Source organism: Talpa occidentalis, unplaced genomic scaffold (genome assembly GCF_014898055.3).
Source record: "Talpa occidentalis isolate TD23 unplaced genomic scaffold, MPIMG_talOcc4v2.1 talOcc4.7, whole genome shotgun sequence".
In the NCBI taxonomy this organism is placed as follows: domain Eukaryota; kingdom Metazoa; phylum Chordata; class Mammalia; order Eulipotyphla; family Talpidae; genus Talpa; species Talpa occidentalis.
The window spans coordinates 108,207,085-108,231,748 of record NW_023605083.1 but is presented as its reverse complement, the minus strand read 5'-3'; the positions used below and the strand labels follow the sequence as shown (position 1 = coordinate 108,231,748).

At 35.4% G+C, this 24,664-nt stretch overlaps 1 protein-coding gene across 3 annotated transcripts in view; it reads left to right on the top strand.

The window, feature by feature from the left end:
• INTS2 (integrator complex subunit 2) overlaps positions 1 to 24,664 on the top strand; it is a 37,444-nt gene that overhangs the window by 6,249 nt on the left and 6,531 nt on the right. For all 3 annotated transcript variants that reach the window (XM_037492700.2, XM_037492701.2, XM_037492702.2), the window contains exons 5-19: positions 209 to 322; positions 1,083 to 1,213; positions 1,454 to 1,627; positions 2,510 to 2,736; positions 4,398 to 4,523; positions 6,880 to 6,951; positions 7,036 to 7,150; positions 9,083 to 9,151; positions 10,729 to 10,863; positions 13,255 to 13,431; positions 14,212 to 14,320; positions 17,440 to 17,544; positions 18,500 to 18,664; positions 19,861 to 20,062; positions 22,691 to 22,816. In XM_037492700.2, the coding sequence (XP_037348597.1) occupies positions 209 to 322; positions 1,083 to 1,213; positions 1,454 to 1,627; positions 2,510 to 2,736; positions 4,398 to 4,523; positions 6,880 to 6,951; positions 7,036 to 7,150; positions 9,083 to 9,151; positions 10,729 to 10,863; positions 13,255 to 13,431; positions 14,212 to 14,320; positions 17,440 to 17,544; positions 18,500 to 18,664; positions 19,861 to 20,062; positions 22,691 to 22,816 (2,047 nt within the window). The remainder of the gene's footprint in view (positions 1 to 208; positions 323 to 1,082; positions 1,214 to 1,453; positions 1,628 to 2,509; positions 2,737 to 4,397; positions 4,524 to 6,879; positions 6,952 to 7,035; positions 7,151 to 9,082; positions 9,152 to 10,728; positions 10,864 to 13,254; positions 13,432 to 14,211; positions 14,321 to 17,439; positions 17,545 to 18,499; positions 18,665 to 19,860; positions 20,063 to 22,690; positions 22,817 to 24,664) is intronic.

The following is a 24,664-nucleotide window of genomic DNA, read 5'->3' as shown; positions in this document are numbered from 1 at the left end:
CTGTTTAAAATTTTATTTGCTTTTAATGAATTTAGGTTTAAGCAGCCACATGTAGCTGGTGACTATCCTACTGGACAGTTCAGCTCTAGACTGTGAAAAGAAAGTACCTTAATTGCTTGTAGGTGACCTTGCCAAAATGTAAGACATTTAATATATAGTACAAATTAATACTATTCCTTAGTAATAACATTGCTTTGTTTTCTTTTAGAGCTCCCTTCCCTGCTTCCAATAGTTGATGTAGCTGAAGCCTTGCTACATGTTAGAAATGGTGCCTGGTTCTTGTGCCTATTGGTGGCCAATGTTCCTGATAGTTTCAATGAAGGTAAATAGATTTTAAAGTAGGATATTGAAGAGATTCGCTTAGGCATGTGGAGGACTTTTTTTTTTAAGATTGATTTATTTATTTATGCTTAGAAGAATGGGGTTGTAGGCAAGAGGTGCGGGAGGTGAGAGGATTCACCAGAGACAGAGTGGGGAGCAGAACATGTGGATCTACTGAAATGTACTGCTAAGAGGAGCAGTGAGTGAAATAGGAGAGGTCTGCTGCGCCATGTAGGTCAGCTCCTAAGCTGGACATTGAGCTCAGGCCTCATTGGTGATAGCATAATAGCCCTGAGACTTAACCCCTTCGCCACAAGGGAGACGCAGAGGACTTATTTTTTGAGCTAAGAAACATTGATTGATTTTTTTTTTTCAGATTTTCTCTTTTGAAAGTTTATTAATGATTATCATTATAAAAATACTGAGGTTAGTGATTTCAAACTTGTTTTCAGATTACAAAATTAAGTATGGTGAGTATGTAGCAAAATTTTTTCTTAGCTGTTAGTCATCAGTGATATAAATAGGACAAAAAATTACTGAAGATCTAGAAGATACGACCCCTGTGTCAGAGAGCAAAGAAGACATGCCTATGTGTAGCTCTTCTAATACAATGTAATATGCTTCTTATGGTTTCATGTTTCCTGATTCTTTTCTTCTGGAGTGTCTAATCTGTGTAAATGATTGATATTCAAGACAGAAAAAAAATGGTTTCTAATTCTTACTTACACAACTTAAAGTAAAAGAGGCTCTTAAATATTTAGTTTGTAGGGGCCTTATAAAAAATGGAGAACGACAAGATGAAGAAAGTCTCGGAGGAAGGCGCAGGACAGATGCCTTACGCTTCTTATGTAAAATGAATCCTTCTCAGGCCCTCAAAGTCCGAGGCATGGTGGTAAGAGATATTATTGTTTTTCTGAAACAAAAGCCCTTATGTTAGAATCAGGAACTTTTCTGAAGATAGTTTTAGAATCTTGTAGATACTGGGAATTACAGCTCACGTACTGGATATGTCTCCTTCCTCTCTGGATTATTATGTTTTGTGACATGTCTCTTTAAACTCTAGATGCTTTGGAAGCATCCTGGCCTTTTTCCTTGTGATACTGGGTTCAGTTTGCTTTCTTTGCTGTGATAGGTAGAAGAATGTCACTTGCCAGGTCTTGGAGTGGCTTTGACGTTGGATCATACTAAAAATGAAGCTTGTGAAGATGGAGTGAGTGACTTGGTTTGTTTTGTTAGTGGTTTGCTTCTTGGAACAAATGCAAAAGTCCGGACTTGGTTTGGAACTTTTATCCGAAATGGACAGCAGGTGAGGGATAAATATCTATATAGGCTAAGTATCAGGATATTTTGACAAAGAGAATGAAATGCTTTCAAAATGATACCATTAGACAGAATTCTCAAATGTAGTGTATATTAGAATTTCCTTCCCTTTTAAGGCTGAATAATATTCCATTGTATGGGACATTTTATTTATCCACTTGTGTGTTGATGAAATATCTTACTTTTTTTTTTTAAGATTTATTTTATTATGCATACAAGAACTGGAGTACAGGCCAGAGGTGTGTGTGGGGGTGAGAGGATTCACCAGAGACAGAGTGGGGAACAGAACAGGCGGATTGACTGAAATACATTGCTGAGGGGAGCAGTGGGTGAGTCAGGAGAGGTCTGCTGTGCCATGTGGGTAGCTCCCTGGCCAGGGATTGAACTCGTGCTGCAATGGCTGCGGATAGCTCATAGGTTGTGTCTTAACCCCTTGTGCCACCAGGAAGGCCCTGAAATGTATTACTTTTTGCAATAGTTTTTAACATGCAAAATATTTTACTTTCCCATAAAACATTTCAGTCCCTGAGTGAACAAATATAGGATAATTTACTTGTTGAGGTCATTGAACTAGAGAGTAGTATATGTGTACTGCTTTTTTTTTTTTCTGTTATTTAAACTTTATTTTTTCTCTGTAATTCAAACTTTTTTTAGCTTTATTTTTTTGTTACTGACTTACCATATGTATCTAAGTTCTTCTTTATTTCTAGTCTATTTGAAAACTAATTTTAAGTTTTACTTTTCACCAGGAAGTTATTTGTATGCCTTCTATGTGTCAGGTGCTGTGCTAATAAGTAAACATTTGGTTTGCTCATCTTTCTTCTTGTGCTCCATGCTTTTATCTCTTTGTGGTCCATATTTCTTACAGAGAAAAAGAGAAACCAGTGGTTCTGTCCTTTGGCAAATGAGAAGGCAGCTGCTTCTGGAATTGATGGGCATACTTCCCACAGTAAGAAGTACCCGCATTGTGGAAGAAGCTGATGTGGAGATGGAGCCCACTGTTTCTGTGTATTCGGGGCTGAAAGAAGAGCATGTTGTGAAAGCCAGTGCACTCTTACGTCTGTACTGTGCCTTGATGGGGATCGCTGGACTCAAGTATTCAATACTTTGATATTATATCTTTTTTTATCATTTAACTTTCTTATTTCTAATCCCAAGAAAGTGAGCCAAAGTCCACTTTGTGTACATTTAGAGGATTTGGATTTTCTGTTGCACTAAGGTAGTGGGCAGGTGTATATAAAGAATGAAATCCCAAGGCTTCCTTCATAACTGGAATGTATCCATCAATTTTGGTTTGTTGTAAATAGAATTATGTAAATATGGGAGGAGCCAGAGCAGTTTAAGAAATTTATGATTTCACTACAGCTTGACATGACTGTAATGAATGATCTCATTGCTCCTTTACCTAGTCCATGCATCTAGTTGATGTATGTTTCTTTTTATAACTAAGATCATGAATTGTTTAAAATTCATCTGATAAAATTATTAAGCATAAGGTTTCTTAGTCACTGCATATATTCTTTTGAATAATGTTCTCAACTGTTGTACATACTGTCCTCACCTTGCATGTCTCTGATAAGAATGAATTTAGTTACTGTGGTTTAGTTAAATAGCACTGCTCCCTCAACAGCTAATATAGCAGTTACCATGACACATTAATTAACTGAATAATTGTGTGGAGTACAAACTTTGCCAGGAGCTTGCCAAGCCACAGATCGCTACTAAATAACTGATTTAAGTCATAAGCAGCGACCAGTCACATCTTTTAAAGTCTGTCCTGACTAGTCACTGCACATCTTTTACCAGGTTCATGAACAGTCTACGAAGTGGATAGTTTTATTGTCACTTTGTCTATCAGTGATAGGTCCAAGTGACATTTTCTAAAAATGCATAATTGAAAGAGGATATTATCCAATAAAGATGAAAGTCTTGCAAAGAAACTAAATATGGTAATGGTGCTATAACAGTTAAACCAAATGTCAGTAAAAGAAATAGCAGTGAGAATGCTGATGCTGCTGCCACTTGAGGGACTGTAGATATGTAGCCAGATGAACATAGAAGGTGAACTTTTAACATAAATAAGGAAAATCATTGTGACAGCAAGGATATGTCCCAGAGGAAGTGAAGCAGGCAAAAATCTTCACATTAAAGGAACTCTCGGGTATTTCATGACTGAAAGTAGAATGGGTAAAATGTTGGAAGCCAACTTGTACAGAAGTGTCCCAATTCATCAAGGTTTAGAGAAGTTCCTCTTTACATTATAAGTTATACAAGAATAAGAAGGCAAGGACTGTTCAAACTACTCTTGATAATTTTTTTTACCAAACACTTGAATCCCTAGTGTTTAATATTTTCATTTATAGAGTATATAAATATTAGTTTGACTGTATCTTTACTTACCTATGCATTATAACTTACAGTTTTTAATGTTTTGACCAAAAAAAAAAAAAAATAGCTAAAGGTCATGGAACAATTATAATTTCCCCCATTGATCATTACCATCAAGTTGTATAGTTTCAGCTTGTTTATGTTCAGCTTCTTACAACTATGTAAAGCGTAGACTACCCTGTGTGTGTCTGAGTTGTAAACTGAATAGTTTTGCTCTTGACAACTTAAGATGTTAAAGATTTTATAAATAGTGAGGTATTTTTACAAAGCTCTAAGTTTGTATCTGAAAGGTTAAACTGTTTGGAAGATCCTTTTCCTTCCTCCCCCTACTAAAAAATGTAAAGCCTAATGATGACTTCCTTTTTTAGACCAACTGAGGAAGAAGCTGAACAGTTATTGCAGTTGATGACAAGCCGTCCTCCTGCTACACCAGCTGGGGTTCGCTTTGTTTCACTTTCCTTTTGTATGCTACTGGCCTTTTCTACACTTGTCAGGTACCTATTTATATAAGTGGCTCTGTTTTCTCAAGGACTGCTTTTATTTATTAAAATGCATGTGTAATATTTATTAGGAACTTAGTCCTAGGTATTGATAGTGGTTTTATCTTCTAGTAAAAGGGTGGCATTATCATTTACTGTAGGCTAGTCACTATTTTTAAAAGATTTATTTATTTATGCATATAAGATCAGGGGGTGAGAAGATTCACCAGAGACAGAGTGGGGAGCAGAAGAGGCAAATCTACGGAAATATACTGCTGAGGGAAGCAGTGGGTAAGACAGGAGAGGTCTATTGTACCATGTGGGTTAGCTCCCTGGCTGGGGATTGAACTCCTGCCAGTGGCTGCCAGTAGCTTCATAGTGCTGAGACTTAACCCCTTGTGCTACCAGGGAGGCCCAGAATAGTTATTTAAGGTTTGTCAAGGCAAATAGCAGTCCGTACTCTCCTCCTCCCTTTTTTCCTTTCCTTTTCAGTTCTTTTAGCTGATTCCTTTGGTTTTTGATATCATATCTTTTAATAACATGTTTGTATATGCTAAATCTTGATTTTTCTTCAGTATTGTTGACTTCCCACTATGAATAATGAGGAATTCTCTTTTGTCCTCTCTGTCCCCAACATATTTACATATCACCTTCCCTTTCTCTCAGTACAGTTAAAATTTTGCAATATATAGTTTAATTAATTAATGTATAGTTGTTTATATTACACTACTGAGAATCCAGCCATGTGCTAGGTGATTACTTTTCTTATGCAAAACTTGTATTTTGCATTAATAATTATCTCTGTTAAAAGTTTTTCTGGGTGTACTGTGAACCTATAGTAATGCGGTATCTAACTCTACCAATCTAAACTTCCTCTCAAGATGTTCACACTCATTAGATAGTGTGTTTTCTTGAGGAAATCTGTCTTGGAGCATTCTGACCTGCTCCAATTTGAACTGGTTGTCTTCTGTACCCAGTACATAGCTCTTGTCCTGGAATTCCTCTTCACTCTCATTTTGTTAACCTCTTCTATGTTGGATTTCCTGTTTCCTGCATTTCATGTTTCCATCTTTTCTGAAGATACCTCTATTTAACATGGTCACTTGACTGATAGTTTGATGGGATATAGATTTCTAAGTTGGCATTAAATTTCTTTTGAGAATTTTGAAAATCTTGTAACTTCCGATGTTGCTATTAAGAAGTTTGATAACATTCTGGTTGCTGATCTTCTGTGTGACCTATTTGCCTTCATATGGAAGCATGGAGGATTAGTTTTTGTCCCGAGGGTTTTGAAATTTTTGGATAAGCCTTATTGTGAGTCTGTTTTTGTCATTTTCCTTTTTTTTTCCAAAGATTTATTTATTTATACAAGAACGAGGATACAGACCAGAGGCATGGGAGGGTGAGAGAATTCACCAGAGACAGAGCAGGAAGCAGAACAGGCAGACAGACCAAAAGCATTCCTGAGGGAGCAGCAGGCGAGGCAGGAGAGATCTGATGCGCCATGTGGGTATCTCCCTGGCCGGCTGGGAATCAAACCCGCACTGCAGAGGCTGTGCTCAACCTGCTTCACAGTGCTGTGTTCAACCCGCTGTGCCACCGGGGAGGCCCAGTTTTTGTCTATTTTCTTAGGTGTTCAACAAGTCCTTTCATCCTGCCAATGACCACTTATATAGATTGTCAGTCCTTTAAATTTAATCTATCTTCATTCTCACTCCCAGAACAGCCTGCGCCATTTGGAGATTCTATGGTATAAAGTAGATTGGTTTTCCCTCTACCAATTTAACATTCTGCTTTCTCAGCTCTGCCAAGTCACTTCCCATTCATCTATATGCACTCTAGTTTCCAGTATTTTGTGTTGTTGCCTCTCATCACCATCCTATGCATTGTACCTTTTAAGAAAAATTCCTGTAGTGTAGATTGGAGTCATAGGAGGGTGTGAAATTAGGTTCATGAAATAAAGTGCCTGCTTTTTTTCTTTTTACTTAATTTGTGAATGTCTCTAATGCTCATTACTTTTATAAAATGAGTATTTTTATCTGTATCTTATAAGTAGAATGATTAAAGTGCAGAGAGCTTATTCACATTTCTTCTTCAAGGTTACTCTATCAGTAATGAGCAGACATGGGATTCCCACTCAGGCCTGGTCGACTGTAAAGGCTGTAGTCTTTGTACTATGTAAAACATTGTCTTTTATTATTTTTTTTTTTATTTTTATGATTTAGTATGACTGACAATGAGCAATTTGAGTTCATTTTTCAAAATAAGGAAGAATAAATAATTTTTAATAAAAATAGTTCCAGAATGCTTTCTTCTACTTATGTTAGTATATCTGATTTAAACCAGTGATAATCTGGTGTGTTTTATATAGTACACCTGAACAGGAGCAACTAATGGTAGTGTGGCTAAGTTGGATGATAAAAGAAGAAGCTTATTTTGAGAGGTAAGATGACTTCATTAGTTTCAGTTAATTAAGTTTTTTTAATCCTCTCTTCGGAAACTCATATTTTCTTTTCTTTTTCAACAGCACTTCAGGCGTCTCTGCTTCTTTTGGGGAGATGTTGTTATTGGTTGCTATGTACTTTCATAGCAACCAACTTAGTGCTATCATTGACTTAGTCTGTTCCACTTTGGGGATGAAGGTAATTGTCCTTTATGATTTTTCTTTCTTTTTTTTTTTTCCTAAAGACTTATTTATTTTATTTTTGCATATAAGAACTGGGGTGTAGGACAGAGGTGCGGGTGATAAGAGGATTCACCAGAGATAGAGTGAGGAGCAGAACAGGCAGATTTACTGAAATACGTTGCAGTGGGTAAGATGGGAGAGGTCTGATGCAATGTAGGAGGGTTAGCTCCCTGGCTCAGGGTCTAACCTAGGTCACAGTGGTGATAGCTTTGAGACTTAGGCCACCAGTGGGGTCTTTATCATCTTTCTAAAGATGTTTCTAAACTGGGTGCTTCGTAGTGCAGAGTTAATAGGTTGTTTATATTGTGAAATAATTTCAGTCGTTTAATAGTTTGACAATTTATCAGGTGCTCTTTGAGAAAAATATGTTTTGGAAATACTTATTTACAAGAGTAATAATAGATATTTAGTGTAGAAAGCTTGAAAAATAAAAAATAAGGGAAAATGTAACCCCTTTGATCAGATAAACATACTAATGTTAATATTCTGGTGTTTGTACTTTCTTTAAGTTGATATACATATTCTGTAATTTTAAAGAACTTGCCAATATAAGAACTTCACTCATATCAATAAATATTCTAATTCAGTACCTGATAGTCATACATTATGTGGACTAGTCTTGATTTAATTAATGGATCTTATTTGCCATGTAGATTTTCTGATTCTCAATAGTGCTTAAATATTCTTATTATGTAAATACATACATACATAAGCATTCACACATGTATATCTTCTAACACATTTGGATTATTTCCATAGGATAAAGTTCTGTCAGATTATTTTCCAGAAAGATTATGCCAGTGTAATTATTCTCATTAATGAATAAGCATGTCTATTTTCCTAAACTGTAATCATCACCAGACATTCCCATTTGTTTTAATCTTTGCAAATTTAGTTGACAAAAACTGTTCTTTCTTATTTTTCATTTGACTACTAGTGAAACTGTAGTTCTCATTTTTGTTATTATTTTTTATAAGTTTATTTCATAATTTTTGGGGGGGTAGTTTTTAAGAGCCATGTGTTTTGACTGATTTATTTCTCTTGTGGAAGACTTATCAATATCCCAGTTTTTTCATATGGATTTTTATTTATTTTTCCTTTTGCTAATATAAAACATTCTTTATATATAAAAGATTATGCCATTGTGCCTTATATATCATATTACATTGATTTCAAGACACATTTTACTCTATATTGAAATTGGGATTCATTTAAAAACTTAGTGTATAATATTAATTATTAATTCCCACCCCAACATTTTTTCTTGAGAAGTATTAAATCAGTGATGTCTTTTAATCCTTAATGTCTTTAAAAGTGAAGGGGTATGCTTTGTTGTGGTTGATTTCTTCCAGTTGTGGCAATTATTTTTGGAGTAGTATTTTAACAATTTTTATTTATTATATTTTTAAATAATAAATATTAAATGCATTAAAACATTTTGTGATTCTTTGCTGTTGTGCTTAAAAATGTTTTTCTTTCTTAAGATTTATAGAAATGATCACCTGAATTTCCCTATAGTTTATTTGTGCTTTCATGTTTTGCATTTAAATCTTTAATACATTTGGGGTTTATTTTGGGTCTGTTGTCATGTGTGCAAATCCGTATATATATATCCCCCCCAGAAATGTAGCTATCCCACCTCCATTTATAGAATAATCCAAGTTTTCCCACTGACTTGAAATGCCAATAATGGTATTTATTAAGTATTCTTTTATGTTGGTTCCATTTCTGCAGAAAAACACACTTTAATGTAAACTTGAGAAATCACTTCTGTCCTAGAGTATTGAACATTAATTTTATAACAGACATTTTAGATAATTGACCAGAGAAAATTGTACTTCATTTATTATATTTTCTAATGTTTTTGGAATTCTTCTGGTTGTTTTAGATTGTAATTAAGCCAAGCTCCTTGAGTAGGATGAAGACTATCTTCACACAGGAAATTTTTACTGAGCAGGTACAATACTTTCAATATCTTTATTAACATTTTTTTTTTTTTTTGCAGCATTCTTAGGGGAAAAGTTATATATTTCAGCTTAAGAGAATAATATTTTTCTACTGCTTCTCAGTTTCTAATGCTGATTTATTCTTTGAAACTTCATTAAAGAATGAAGTTTCATTAAAAGTACACTAAAAGTGGGCCTCCCCTGGTGGTGCAGTGGTTGAGCGCTGGGCTGCGAGGCTGCCTGTAGCCTCTGCAGCTCCAGTTCGTTCCCCGGCCGCTGGTGAGGGTCCCATCAAAAAAAAAAAAAAAAAAAAAAGTACACTAAAAGTTCATTAAAAGTCCATTAAAAGTACACTTTTAGGGCTTCCCCTGGTGGTGCAGGCAATTGAGCACAGCGCTCTGAAGCTGTCTGCAGCCTCTGTAGCACGGGTTTGATCCCGGCTGGCCTGCAAGAATCCCACATGGCGCAGCAGACCTCTCCTGTCTTGCTTGCTGCTCCCCTCAGCAGTGTATTTCGTCAGTCTGCCTGTTTTGTTCCCTGCTCTGTCTCCAGTTAATCCTCTCACCCTCCCGTGCATCTGGCCTGTACCCCTGTTCTTGTATAAATAAATAAATTTTTAAAAAATACACTTTTAAAGCTGCCTAATATATTCAAAAGTGTTTTTTAAATTTACATTATTTTGGAGACTTTGAGTAGAGACTTTAGAGTACAGTCTTAGATATTTATGGTGAGGCACTCACATTGAGTAATCATTTGGATTTCTTAGGAGAAAAATAAAATAGAGGGCTATTGAAACCTCTAGATTACAAAGTTTCATTTCTAACTAGACTTCAAGCTAGTTTTAGATGCCTTGTTTAAAAGTCACTTAAATTCTCTTATTTGGCTGTAGTACTTTTTGTTCATGGTTAACCCTAGGGATATTTTATTTTTCTGTGAAGGACACTATGCTAAAATTTAAAATTAATTCTTAGAGATTCATTTGTCAATTTAAATCTCAATATTAAAAATATATATGTCTTTAAAAAATGGAGCATTTTTTAAATGGAGAGGTCTGCTGTGCCATGTGGGTCACCTCCCTGGTCGGGGATTGAACTTGTTTTGCTGTAGCTATGAATTGCTTCATGGTGCTGACACTTAACCCCTTGCACCACCAGGGAGGCCTTCCTAATTCATGAATTTTTAAAAATAAATTTCTTCCACCTTAACAAAACCTTTCGAGGCAGATAAAATAGTTTTGTTCAGTTCCGTATTGTAAAAACAGGCTTAGGAGGTGAAGTGACTTTTCCCAGGTCTTTGAACCCAGATTTTATGATTCTGGACTTTGTATTTTTTATCTTACTTACAACACTGGCAACACACACACATATTTAAAAATAAATTTAGAAAATTAAAGAACTTTATAAATCCTTTAATGTGTGCTATCTCCTCATTCAAAAATAATTGAAACAAGTCATAATTGGTTTTTATCATTTATTCCTCTGTGTCACATTGTATTAAGTATTAGTATTCTACCTCCTAATCCTCCCTCTTACAGAATAATTTTATATTTGTTTCTATTATATGTATTAATTCTCTTTTTTCTTTCTAGGTTGTCACAGCTCATGCAGTTCGGGTCCCTGTCACCAGCAACCTGAGTGCCAACATTACTGGATTTTTGCCTATTCATTGTATTTACCAGCTTCTCAGGAGTCGTTCCTTTACCAAGCACAAAGTGTCAATAAAAGTACGAATTTACATTTATATTTTGAGCTGCAATCCAAATTAATGCTTTTTTCCTAGTTTTATTTACTTATTTATTTTTATCCTTTCCCAGTTGTATTTATTTTGTAGGTCTTAACTGTAAGTTATTATAGGAAATGTGCCTAGTTGCCAGTGATTTTAATAGTGATAATTACTAGGAACTTAATTTCCGATTTTTATAATATTATAATTGTTATTATTTACAAAATGTATAGTATTGCTAATCCACACAAATTCTCAATAATAGTATATTGCTATTTCTGGAAACCTTAGTAAGAAGTTACATATTCTGTAGTTGGGTTTTGTTCATGAAACAGAAAATTGTTGATCAGTCATGACCAGAATTTGTAGGTTTGTCACAAGGACATCTAACACCTACCTTATAATATATATTTTGATATGTTTTTAATTTTTTATAGTTGGCTATATCAAACAGTTAAAAGGTCCAATAAAGAAAAGATTGACTCCCCAAAGTATCGAAATCTGTTTGAACCTTTCCTAGGGGCTCTTTCACTTTTACAAAGAATAATGAAAAATATATGTATGACATATCACTTTTTAAATTATCCTTGTTTTTATGATTTAGTGGTTATTTTCCACTAAATTGTATCTTTGGCTGCTGCTTGTTTTTAGCAAGTGAAATAGGTGAGAATTAGGATTCCACATGCACACCCAACATTTCTACATATACTCTAGTCATGTATAGTTTCCCATAAGTGTTTGTTAAAGTCATCTTTTAAAAAAAATTGCATTTTTTTTCTTTATTGAGGTAACTTTTACAACAGTGCATATGATTTAGGGTTATAGTTTCATACCTCTTCAGATATATGTTACTATACTATGCCCACCAAAGCACCAGTAATCCTCCATCATAGTCCCTTGGGTCCCTCTTCACCTCTCACTTCTCCTTTATCCCCCCTCAACCCTCTGGTAGCCTCAGTTCCCAGTCATATTTCTAGTGGTTGTTTGGTTTAGTTTTGTCTGTTTCTTTATATTCCAGATGTGAGTGAAATCACCTGGTAAGCATTTGTCTTTGTCCTTTTGACTTATTTTGCTTAGCAAAATCCTCATTAGTTCTGTCCAGTTCCGTCCATGTTGCACAAAGGGCAAGATGTAATCTTCTTTTTATAGCTGAGTACTATTCCACTGTGTATACATATCACATTTTTTTCTTAATTTTTATTGAGGTGATAGCATTGTACATGGTTTTGAGGTATAGGATCCTACCCTTCAGGTACATGTTACCACATGACAGCCACCTTGAAGGCACCCATGGTTTTCCATTGTGTCTCCTCCCAAATTTGCTCTTTCCTTTTCTGGTAGCCTCAGTTCTGTAATCAGATTTTTGGGATTTGTTATTGGTTTAATTTTATCTGACCCTTGTTTTATTTTTCTATATTCCACATACAAGTGGCACCATCTGGTATTTGTCTTTTTCCTTTCCATTTATTTTGTTTAGCATAATTGCCTCTAATTCTATCCATGTTGTTGCAAATGACAGTTGTTTATCTTTTTTGTTTTGTGTATATGTATCATTTTTTCCCAATCTACTCATCTGTTTGGGGGCCCTTAAGTTTCTATAGCTTGGCTGCATATCTCTTCAATTTAGTGTTTTGTATTCTTTGGGTAGAGTTGTAGGAATGGAATTTCTGGATCGTATGGAAGATCCGTTTTTAACTTTTTGAGACACCTCTGTACTGCAAAGTCAGTTTTCTATTTGAGTCTGCCATAAGAAATACCCCTCTCCCTAAATTTCCGTGTTGTGGGGTTTTCTACAACAACACATAGGATGCTCCAAAAACAGATGTAGTAGAGACTTAAAATATTTTTCCAGCTATTTACAAACCAATATATTAAAAATTCAAAGTCAGGTTTCTCATCATTTTACATTTCTTTTCCACTGGGCAATTTCTTGATTAGGATAAAGATAGTTCATAATTTTAAGTCAAAGACAATTGTAAAATTGTGTAATATATTTATAACTACTAAAAGTTAATTGTTTCACAGATTCATAAATCATATAAAACTACTTTTTTTTTTAAAAGATTTTATTTATTTATGCGTAGAAGAACTGGGGTGTATGCCAGAGGTGTGATGGTGAGAGGATTCACCAGAGACAGAGTGGGGAGCAGAAGAGGCGGGTACACTGAAATATACTGCTAAGAGGAGCAGTGAGTGAGACAGGAGAGGTCTGCTGCGCTATGTGAGTTAGCTACCTAGCCAGGAGTGAACTCAGGCTGCAGTGGTGATAGCTTGATGGCACTGACACTTAACCCCTACACCACCAGGGAGGCCCTGTTTGTATACTTTTTAAATATCCCTTACTTTTTCTTAATGTTGTCATTGATATAGTGTCTATAATCTTCTTTTTTAGGACTGGATTTATAGACAACTATGTGAAACCTCCACTCCACTCCATCCTCAATTACTTCCTTTGATTGATGTGTACATAAATTCTATACTTACTCCTGCTTCTAAATCTAATCCAGAAGCCACAAATCAGCCAGTCACAGAACAGGAGATACTCAATATTTTCCAAGGAGTTATTGGGGTAAAATAGTGGTTCTTTTATATTTATTTGCTTATTTTTTCTTTTGGTTTATTCTTCTGACTTATTCTATATGTTCCTTTTGACTGCTAGAGGACTTTTGGTTGGTTCTGAATCTAAAATGGGGTTAAATTTCTTTAGATCACTTATACAAATAAAAGATGGTATTCCAATTAGTTTGTCAAATAGGTACTTTTTGAGGAATTATTTTAAAAGCTACATTTTAAAGTCTAAGGATTACCCTGGAGATTGTGTTTCACAAAAGACTGTGTGCCATTCAAACATACTCAACGCAGGTTTATTTAACTTCCTGGAAACCTAAGGTATATCCAGGTTCATTAGATTTATTTATGGAGAATTTGAAGAAACTCTTTCTTTATTTTGTTAAAAGGAAAAAAATAGTTGCATTTTTCACAGATGTATTTAAATGTACAATAACAGTTTTAAGGTTTTTTTTTAAATCCAAATATGAGAGGATATTTCAGACTCTTCTATGCCTGTTTTAGAAGCCTGGTGGGATGTTGTTAAGTAATAGATGAAGTCTTTTTTTTTTTCTATCTTTAAAAAGACTGTCAGTCATATCTTTTAACTCCCATGTCATCTCAAGTTTAATTTAAACTTCACGTTATCTTTTTGAGTTTAATGCAAACAACAACATAATTTTTCTGTTTTATCTGAGCTTGGGAATAGCAACACCAAATAACCAATTTTGAATATTTTTACTATCAAAATGCACTCATGAAATTTTATAATGTTTTGAAGTGTTTGTAATATTACCTCTAGGGTGACAACATCCGCCTTAATCAGCGTTTTGGTATCACAGCACAGCTATTGGTGCTTTACTATGTATTGTCTTATGAGGAAGCTCTCCTGGCAAACACAAAGACTTTAGGTAAGTTGCGCACAGGGATGTGTTTCTAGTGATGGTTCATTTTATTCCTTTCCAAAACTGCTATATGAGAAAAATAAGATCAAATAGTCTAACAAGCACCAGCATCATCATTCTGTAGTCATTGCATTGTGCACTATGCACATGATATATTCATCTGTTGAAGGAGATTTAAAATTGCCTATATTTTAACAAATTTCCCTTTTTTTAAAGACTTTATTTATTTATGCATGTAGGAGTTGGGGTGTAGGCCAGAGGTGTGGGGATTGGGTGAGAGGATACACCGGAGACAGAGTGGGGAGCAGAACAAGTGGATGGATTGAAATACACTGCTGAGGGGAGCAACGGGCGAGACAGGAGAGGTCTGCTGCACCATGTGGGTCAGCTCCCTGGCCGGGCATCAAACTCATGCTGCTGTGGCTCCATAGTGCTGAGACTTAACCCCTTTCACAACCAGGAAGACTGTAACAATTTTCCTTACCTTATTAATGAAATATAAATCAAGAGATAAATCAGAGGGAAATGTGACTGAAATTTTTTGGCTTAATTTTAGTCTGCCTTGTCTTCCTTCCATTAATGTGAAAAATAACCACCTCTTCTTTTGCTATAAAATTATCACTGAACTGGGCATTCAAACATATCCACTTACTATACTATCATAAGGTTGGATTTAGCATAGAACTTAATCAGTGTAGGGCCTCCCTGGTAGCATAGGGGTTAAGTCTCGGCACTCTCACCTTTCCGACCTTAGTTCAATCCCTGGCCAGGGAGCAGACCCACATGGTGCAGCAGACTTCCCCTGCCCTGCCTGATGCTCCCCTTAGCAGTGTATTTCAGTCGATCTGCCTGTTCTGCTCCACACTCTGTCTCTGGTGAATCCTCTTACCCCCCACACCTCTGGCTTACATCTCAGTTCTTCTACACAAAAATAAATAAATCTTTTTTTTAAAAAAGCTGTAGGCACTGAGTATGTATAAGGCAGGGAAAGTTCTTATAAAGGTGATGGTGGCTTGGGCTGGTATCAATATATGTGTATTTTGAAGGTAGAGTTGAAAATTTCACCCATGAATTCATGAAGTTTGAGAGAGAGGAACCAAGGTTGGCATGGAGGCTTTTGTCCTCAACCTAAAGGATAGAATTGCTATCAACTGAAAGAAAAACCTGGATAGGGAGAGAGTTTGAGGTGGATCGGGCGCTCAGTTTTGGGCATGTTAAGTTTGCGATGTCTGACAGGCTTTCAAGTGGGGATATTAAAGAAACAGTTGTAGGGACTCCCTGTGGCCAAGGGGTTAAGTCTCAGCACTGTCACCTCCATGGCCTGAGTTCAGTCCCTGGCCAGGGAGGTAACCCTCACGGTACAGTTGTGTCTCGTCCGCTCATCCTGTGTAGTCCACTGCTCCCCTCAGCAGTGTATTTTGTTAAATCTGCATGTTCTGCTCTCCACTCTGTCACTGGTGATTCTTCTCACCCCCTGCATTTCTAGCCTGCACCCCAGTTCTTCTACTAAATAAATGTTTAAATAAATAAAGGGAGGTAGTGTGGGAGGAAAACCGAGAATATGATGTTCTGGATGTCAAGGAAAGAATGTTTGAAGGTGGAGGGAGTGATCATCTGTGTCAAGTGATCTTGATAGATAATAAGGTTAATCTCTCAGCTAATGACTACATACAGCTTGCTGGAGGAGTAAAATGGTAGGATGAAAGCCTATTTGTAGTGAATTAAACAGAGATGGAGAGGAGTTGTACTGGAGACAATGAGTAAAACAGCTATTTCAATTGTTGTAAAGAAGACTAGAACAATGATGTGGTAATTGGGGAGGAACATGGGGTCAGAAGAAGACTTTTTAAAGGGAGAGAAGAGAGATTGTCCATATGCTGTTGGGAATAATGGAATAGAGAAGGAAGGTTAATGATGCAGAGAATCCCTGGAGTGATGTGCTTGAAAAATGAGAGGAGATGGGGTTAGAAGACAAATGGAGGGATTGGCTTCTCTTAGAATTTTTTCTCCTGGTTTAGATTATTTTATGGGCTAGTGTGAATAGAATTAAACACATTTCTACAGTTTTGTTGAATATGAGGTTGAGTGTTATATTGGAATCTTTGAAAGCCATACATTGGAAGAAATCTGGAAATGTGTGATTACTCATAGTTACATATATAATCATAGATTTTCTCATGATAATTATAGTTTAGTCTTTTGCTAGAGGACTGAAAATGTCCTTGATGTTGTATGTCACTGAGATGTTAATGAGAAATGATTAGTCAGGGCTTGCCTGGCTGCTAGTTTTTGATGGATTTACTAAAATATAATCAGAATTTCATTTCTAATATCATAGGTCTGGAAACTTAAATATTGATACTTCCCCTTAGCTGATATTGGGAACTCTAGATCTTAATAATCCGAATACCTTGAAATGAAATGAAGGTACTAGCCATATACACTAGGGTGAGGATAAGACAAGAAAGAGAGTGATGGTTGGCAAGATTTTTACTGTTGAATCTAGGGATCCACTGAAGATTTTGAGCATGGAGCCAGAGACATATGTCCAATTAAGTACTGCAGTCACTGTCTGCTCATCATTTATTAAAGAATAGAAATTAAGATGGACTTATAAAAAAAAGATGGATTTATTTATTGGCTTTTGGCAGGAGTTGTGAGAGAAAGAAGTCAAACATTTACATTGACTCTTAAAAAAGAGTCACGCACACTACAGCATATAGTTAAATTAAGCTTATTGGAAGCATGGAGCTTTAAACTATTTGTTTAAAATTTCGTTGGGTCTTCCTAATTGGATTTGGGAGAGTTTTGAATCACTTATTGGGTTGTTTTCTCTCTTTCTTCTTTTTTTTTTTTAACTGTAGGCCCCTTCTGTAGATGACTTTCATTATGACTTTTTTGCCCTCTAATTTCAGTTCCACATTTGGCATTTTCTGAATCTCACCCTTAGGTATATTCTTGCTTTTCCTGTGTATCCACTGTTTTGGTAGTGACTCTTCACCCTTTATAAGCTGTATTCACAGGTTAAGTGAATTATAAGTAATGATATTGTCTTTATTCACATTTGAGTTAAAATTTCTTTTGTTTCTCACACTTTCTTTTGTATATTTTATCTTTGATGATAGCTGCCATGCAAAGAAAGCCCAAATCATATTCTTCTTCTTTAATGGATCAGATTCCTATCAAATTCCTTATTCGACAGGCTCAAGGACTACAACAGGAGTTAGGAGGTATTTGCTTTTTTACTGCTAAACTTTATGGCTAAAAAATATCCCTAGTGTTTATAATGTTACAAAGTATAATATGTGCTCAATGCTAAAAATTCAGACAAGAGTGAAATTCCTCTATACCTTTTTCTTTATTGTTACTCCCTTTACGCAACACCCCACCCCTTGACTTCGCCGCCCCCACCCCCTGCAACAATAGCCCAAGTGTTTTTGGTGTGTAATTTCAGACATTCTTTTCTATAGCTTGAGCCATATGTAATTGCTGGTATTCAACCATTTTTGACCTACAAAACTGCAGTTTCATATGGTTGAACCTAATAAGTACATAGGAGTAAAAAGGTAAAAATAAAAAAAAACATTAAATTGTATTATTCCTTATTTCTTCTGAGACTAAGACTTGCTTTTTTCTCTTGAAGTCTTGGAAATCTTTTCATGCCAGTATGTGTAAATGTACCCTATTGTTTTTACTTGCCCCATAGGCACTGAAGTAGGCAACTTTAATTTTACCCATCTATAGAAATGATTCTCAACTTGGTTTGTGGAGAGGACATGTCTTCCCATAGATGCTTATGACTCACTATTCTGAGTGAGACCTTTTTCTAATTATATTATGCTCTTCCCCAAATAAGCATTCTTTTTTTTCCCTCTCCTACAAACTCTTGAAGTACTACTATATCAAATAATTTTTTCACATGGGAGACTTTTATGTTGGGATAAGGTGGAAGAAAGCTTGAAAAATTTTTATAAAAGCAGTTCCAAACTTCCTGTCCCTCAGATCACTTGGGTGCCTTTACAGATCAGATTCCTTGACTGAACTACTGAACAGAAGTTTTCAGAGTGTGCTATACATGCACAAGAAATGTAAATTCCCTTGACTTTCTGAAAATGAAAGGGAGGAGGGAGAAGATTTTGATGTTTATGAGTGAAAAATTTAGTTGACTTTTTGTAAATTTTCAAGGATTGCATTCTGCTTTACTACGTCTCCTTGCAACAAACTACCCACATTTATGCATTGTGGATGACTGGATCTGTGAAGAAGAAATCACAGGTACTGATGCTCTGTTAAGACGAATGCTTCTGACTAATACTGCCAAGAACCACTCCCCTAAACAGCTGCAAGAAGGTACAGTAATTTGATGCTCCTATTACCTTGTTAGTGTAAAGAGATGTCAAGCTCGTTGAAATCTTAAAATCATGTAGAATTTCTCTGTAGAGATAATGATCTTTTGGCACATATATTTAAAGTAATTCTCTTTGACTTAAAGTAATTTTAGCCATTTCTGTTTGATATACATCTGTTTTGTTGAATGTCCTATGTTAAACCATAGAGGCTGTGTGGTTTTAGAAATATTCTAAATTGTTTCTAAATATTTTTTTAAAAGATTTATTTATTTATGCATGCAAGAGCTAGGGTACAGGCCAGAGGTGTGGGGGGTGAGAAGACTCAACAGAGACAGAGTGGGGAACAGAACAGGCAGATTGACTAAAATACACTGCTGAGGGGAGCAGCTGATGAGACAGGAGGGGTCTGCTTTGTCATGTGGGTTTCTTACTGGCCGGCCGGGGATCGAACTTATGCTGCAGAGGCTGTGGATTGCTTCATAGTGCGCTGCTTAATCCCTTGCGCCACCAGGGAGGCCCTTAACAAGCAAATTTAATTTTAACTATTATCTTATTTAATCCAGTATATCTATTATCATTTCATCATGTAATCATTATGAAAAACTATTTGTGAGCTCTTTTGCTGTTTTTTTCCCATATTCTACCTTTGCAGTTGGGTACATATTTCATACTTAGCACATATTGTTTGGGGATTAGCTACGTTTCAAGTGTTTAGTAGCCAGATGTGTTTAGTAAAATTCTACTGATGAGCATAGTTTTAGGTATTATTACTAACAGCTATTTTCTGGGTGCTTACCATCCTATAAAGAGGGCTACCCAGACAAAAGTATCAAGAAATTTGAATTTTGTAAATAAATGTTACAACTGAAAGCAGTACTTTAGTGTGTTTTCTTCTTTTGTTTAACTTAAAAAATCAGTCTGAATCACCAAGGAAATTACATTTGCTTCTTAAAACAAATGTGATTTTAAAAGTGAGATATTTTTTGTGCTTTGTGAAATAACTGCATTTGTATGACTTTTTTTAAGGTCTTTATTTTTATATTTTGCCAAAGCCATGGTTAGTGTTAAAGTTTTAATTTTTTTTAAGCAACACTATTTTCTTGATTTATTTGCCCTAGATTCTGAGGGGGCAGTACTACTTTATATTTGGTAAATTTTATTAGAATTTAGGTTATGACTGCTAAGTTTTCCCTTTAGCATTTTCAGCTGTCCCAGTAAGTTACACACAAGTGATGCAGATTCTAGAACACTTGACTCTACTGTCCGCAAGTGAACTTATACCATATGCAGAAGTATTAACCTCCAATATGAACCAGCTGTTGAATTCCGGGGTTCCACGAAGAATTCTTCAAACAGTCAATAAGCTATGGATGGTTCTTAACACTGTGATGCCTAGAAGGTAATTATAATACATTGTTACATGTAATGGATACTACAAAGCAGTGATTATGTACAATAATCTAAAGTTAATTGTGGAAAAATATTGTTGAGTATTTGGCAATATAAATCCTTTTCTAAGACTACTAATTAAAGAGTTGTTAAATTTCAAGGAAAGGAATAATAAACATTATCTGAAGAGAGAGAAACCTTAATATATTTCCAATTCAAAAAAGTTTTTAAAAGTGAGTTCTCATTTATAGTCATTTGTCTTTTATGGCTAATTGTGATTTTGATCCCCATTTTTTCTTGCATCATTGCAGTGGCTACACATTATGCAGCACATTAAAATCATCTGTGGAGCTTATAAAACTTCAGATCCCCAAGTTGTACCCTATGGTAATTAAATCAAAATGTTTGTGAGTGGAGTCAAGCATTAATATATTTTTAAAAATTCCCCATGTGATTCCAACATGCAGCAAAGTTTAGAGAAAACCGGCTTATCTTTAGTCAATGAGTGCATAAATTGCATTATAAAAACCTCTAGTCAGTTCTAGAAAACAAAACTCCAGTCCAAGCTTTTTGAAGCCACTTTGAAATTACTTTTATCTCTCCTCCTTGTTGGAGTCCATGTTTTCTGTTTCTTGGTTTCATACCTAATTTTAGTAAGTGGAACGCACTCACTTTTACCTGTAAAAGGGTGTTCCTGGCAAAGGGTGTTTAGGAAAGTTAATTTTTTTGGGACTTGTGTAAATGAAAATGTTTTTGTTTTTCTTACACGTGGTCGATATTTAGGTGTAGAATTACTAAGTTTAACTTCCAGAAATTCGAAGACTTCGTACTACTAAATGAATCACAACTTCCCTTATTGCTGTTGAATAATCCCATGTTCTCCCTTTGTATGTGACCTTGTTTTTTTCTCTGGTTTTGGGTTTTTATATACATGTGTATATGTGCATGTGTGTTTTTTCTGTTCTTTTTTGTTTGTTTGTTTTTTATCTGGTTTTGATTTTTTTATTTCACTGTTTTCTGGACGTTCATGATAATATATTTTGGTTTGGCAGTTCTTTTATTCATAGTTTTGGACACGGGTTTTTTTTTTTAGTCTGGGAATGTATGCCTTCATTTCTTCAGTATTTTCTTGTACTTTTTGCTCCTTCAGTAATTTCTTTGTTTTTTCTGGAGTATTTATAACCTGATTTTAAACTTCTTTGATTTATTCTCTGATTTTTTTCATTTTTTTCTCTTCTGTTTTTTAATCACTTAAATATGCTTTCTGGATATTTCTTCAATGCTATTTTTCTAACCTTTCCTTTGAATTTAAAACATTTTGGTTTATTCTTAATTTTTAAAAATTCTTTTTATATGCCTCATTCTTGATTTTTGTATGAATATTGTATCCTTTAAGAATATTAATTGGTAGGTGTAATTTTTTTTTTTAAGATTTATTTATTTATACAAGCACTGGGTACAGCAGAAGCACGGGAAGGTGAGAGAATTCACCAGAGCCAGAGAAGGGAACAGAACAGGTAGACTGACGAAATGCACTGCTAAGGGGAGCAGTGGGTGTGGCAGGAGAGGTCTGCGTGCCATGTGGGACCCTTGCCAGGTGGCCGGGGATGGAATCGGAGCTGCAGAGGCTGCGGGCAGCTTCACAGCCTAGCGCTCAACCGCTGTGCCACCAGGGGAGGCCCTGTAGGTGTAATTTTTTAATCTCCACATTCTGTTTCATTGAATTCCTTTTTTTGTTTCTATATTTTAAGTTTTTTCAAAGTAGAACCTTTCTTTAAATGTTTGCTTTGCTTTTGGGCTATCTACTCATATTAAGAGTGGGTAAGCTCTGTATTTGAGGTGGGGCTGGTGGACTCCTGGGCTTCACTGTAAGAGATCAGGTACTGTCCATATTGGCATATCTCTCAGTAATTCTGATGTATAATCAGGTTAGTAACCACTTTTATAATTTATTGATGTCTAATCTCAAAGTGACATCTCACATTGAGATTTTATGGTGTAAAATATAGAATAATGGCTTAATTTATGGGGCTATATGTAGCTGTTCTGGTAAGTATTTTATTTATAGCTATTCTATTCATATTTTACAGGCAAGGAAACAGTTCATAGAGACTCAATGACTTACCAAAGCACTATAGCAAGTATGATATATCAGAGGTCTTAATTCAAATCTTTATTTTAAAGATTTATTTATTTATGCATACAAGAGCTGGGGTACAGGCCAGATGTGCTGAGGGGAGCAGTGGGTGAGTCAGGAGAGGTCTGCAGTGCCATGTGGGTTGCTCCTTGGCCAGCCGGGGATCGAACTCGTGCTGCAGAGCCTGTGGACAGCTTCATAGGTTGCGTCTTAACCCCTTGCGCCACCAGGAAGGCCCCAAAACTTTATTTTATATGCCATGATCATTCCATTACGACTGTGAACATTTTTGAAAATACTGTGTGTTTACTGTTTTATCTTTATTTGTTTTAGAGAATAATAATAGTTTAGATTTCAATCATTTTTAGTTTTTCTAAGTTCACTCACGAGTGTTTTCTAATTTTTTTTTCCTGAATGTATCTTTCTTAGAAGAGACTGGATAGCCTACAGAATTCAATTACAATATAGCTGTTTTTAAGTATGTAATTATTTTCTCATCAGGTTGTGGGTAATGACAGTTAATGCACTTCAACCCTCAATAAAGTTTATAAGACAACAAAAGTATACTCAGAATGACCTGATGATTGATCCTCTTATTGTACTAAGGTGTGATCAGAGGGTACACAGGTATGTATCATTTGAGTTTCTTCTTTATTACAGAGTTATATTTAGGGAGTCAGAAGAAATGGAAGAAATTTTGTTTAAATATATATCTTAGATGCAGACAACTGGCAGTGTAACCTGTGAGGTTTTTTTTAAACTGGTGTATATTCATGAAGTAGTCTATATTCAGTTTAATATTGAATGTGTGATTAATAACACCTAACCTTAAAGAAATGTAGTTGTTTTGACAACCATTAGTAGTGGCTGTTCTCTGTCAGAGTCAAGACCAATAAAAACTAATACTGTTTCTGATAGCATTTGAAAAATTTGCTCTTTGTGTACCCTTATATGCATTAAAGCTGATCTTTTTGGCATCTTCAATTGTGATGTTAGTCTCATTTTTTCTATAATGTCACTGATTCCTTGCCAGTTATTGAACTTACTTGGTTTTTTTTTTAACGATTTATTTATTTATACAAGAACTGGGGCACAGGCCAGATGTGCGGGAAGGTGAGAGGTCTCACCAGAGACAGAGTGGGGAACAGAACAGGCAGACTGACGAAATACACTGCTGGGGGGAGCAGCGAGCAAGACAGGAGAGGTCTGCTGCACCATGTGGGTTTCTTCCCTGCCGGCTGGGATTGAACCTGCTCTGCAGAGGCTGCGGACAGCCTCACAGCACAGTGCTCAACTGCCTGCGCCACTAGGAAGACCCTGAACTTAATTGTTTTGAAGTGGCTTTACCTCAAAAGGCAGTATTATTAATTCATGTCATTAATTTGACTTTCTAATTGCTCTGCTAACCAATATCAGTTGAGGGTCCTGCGTTTATCATCTGCATGGGGAAAGTAAAGCAAATAGATGAAAAGTTAAATAATATGGTCATGTGCAGATAAAATCTATAGTAAATGAATGCTGTTAAAATTCAGTAAAGATGTGGAGGGTGTGGTACCTAGATAGTATTTTAAAGGATGGAAATAGGGTTTAGATATACAGATATTTTAATGATGGGCATTAAGGAGTTGGGAAAGGCATTGTGGGAAAAGAATAGTGTGAGTAAATGTGTAGAAGCAAGAGTGAAAAAGGCTTGGTGTGAGAAGAACACACTTTAGAATTCGAATGTTAAGTTGGGATCAGGCTATGGAGGGCCTTGAATGTTAGGCTAAAGAGGTAGTTTAGTTGGTAACGTTTGCAGAGAAGCTTTGTGCTAGTGGTTTAGAATGGGGAAGAAACTGTAGTAAAGAAAAGTTAACTAGGATACATTCTGTGATTATACTCTTCTATTGTCAGCTCTGGGGATAACATTCTTGAGGTGATGAAACCTGCAAATTAGCCACATATGGTTAGACAAGATCAAGGTTTCATGGAAAATATGAATCAGAAGAATAAACAGAAAAGAAAAAATAAACAGTATAAAAATTAAGTTTCTAATAAAAGGAAAAATTACAGTGAATAATACTTCTAGAAAAGAGCCTCTTATAAAACAATTTATGAGTGTTAAAATACACTTAGGTAGATAGTCTGAGACTTGTTTCACCACCAGTCTTTCAGAATATTATTAAAGTATGCTACCATAATTTATATATATATATACATAATTTATGTAATTTTTTTTGTAACCTGGATTTTTCACTAAATAACTCCTGAATCTTTTCTCTTGGTAATAGATATTTTATATTATTTTGTGGAATAGTATTCCAAGTAGATGTGCTATGCTTTAAACCAATCACAATTATTGTATGTTTTGATTATTTTCTCCTGTCATCAATAGTGTTGCGGTGACTATTCTCTGTACATTTTTCCATGCTAATTATTTCCTTCAAGATTCTTAATCTGAAGTAAAGAGAATCAGAAACATAAAGTTTTTAACTT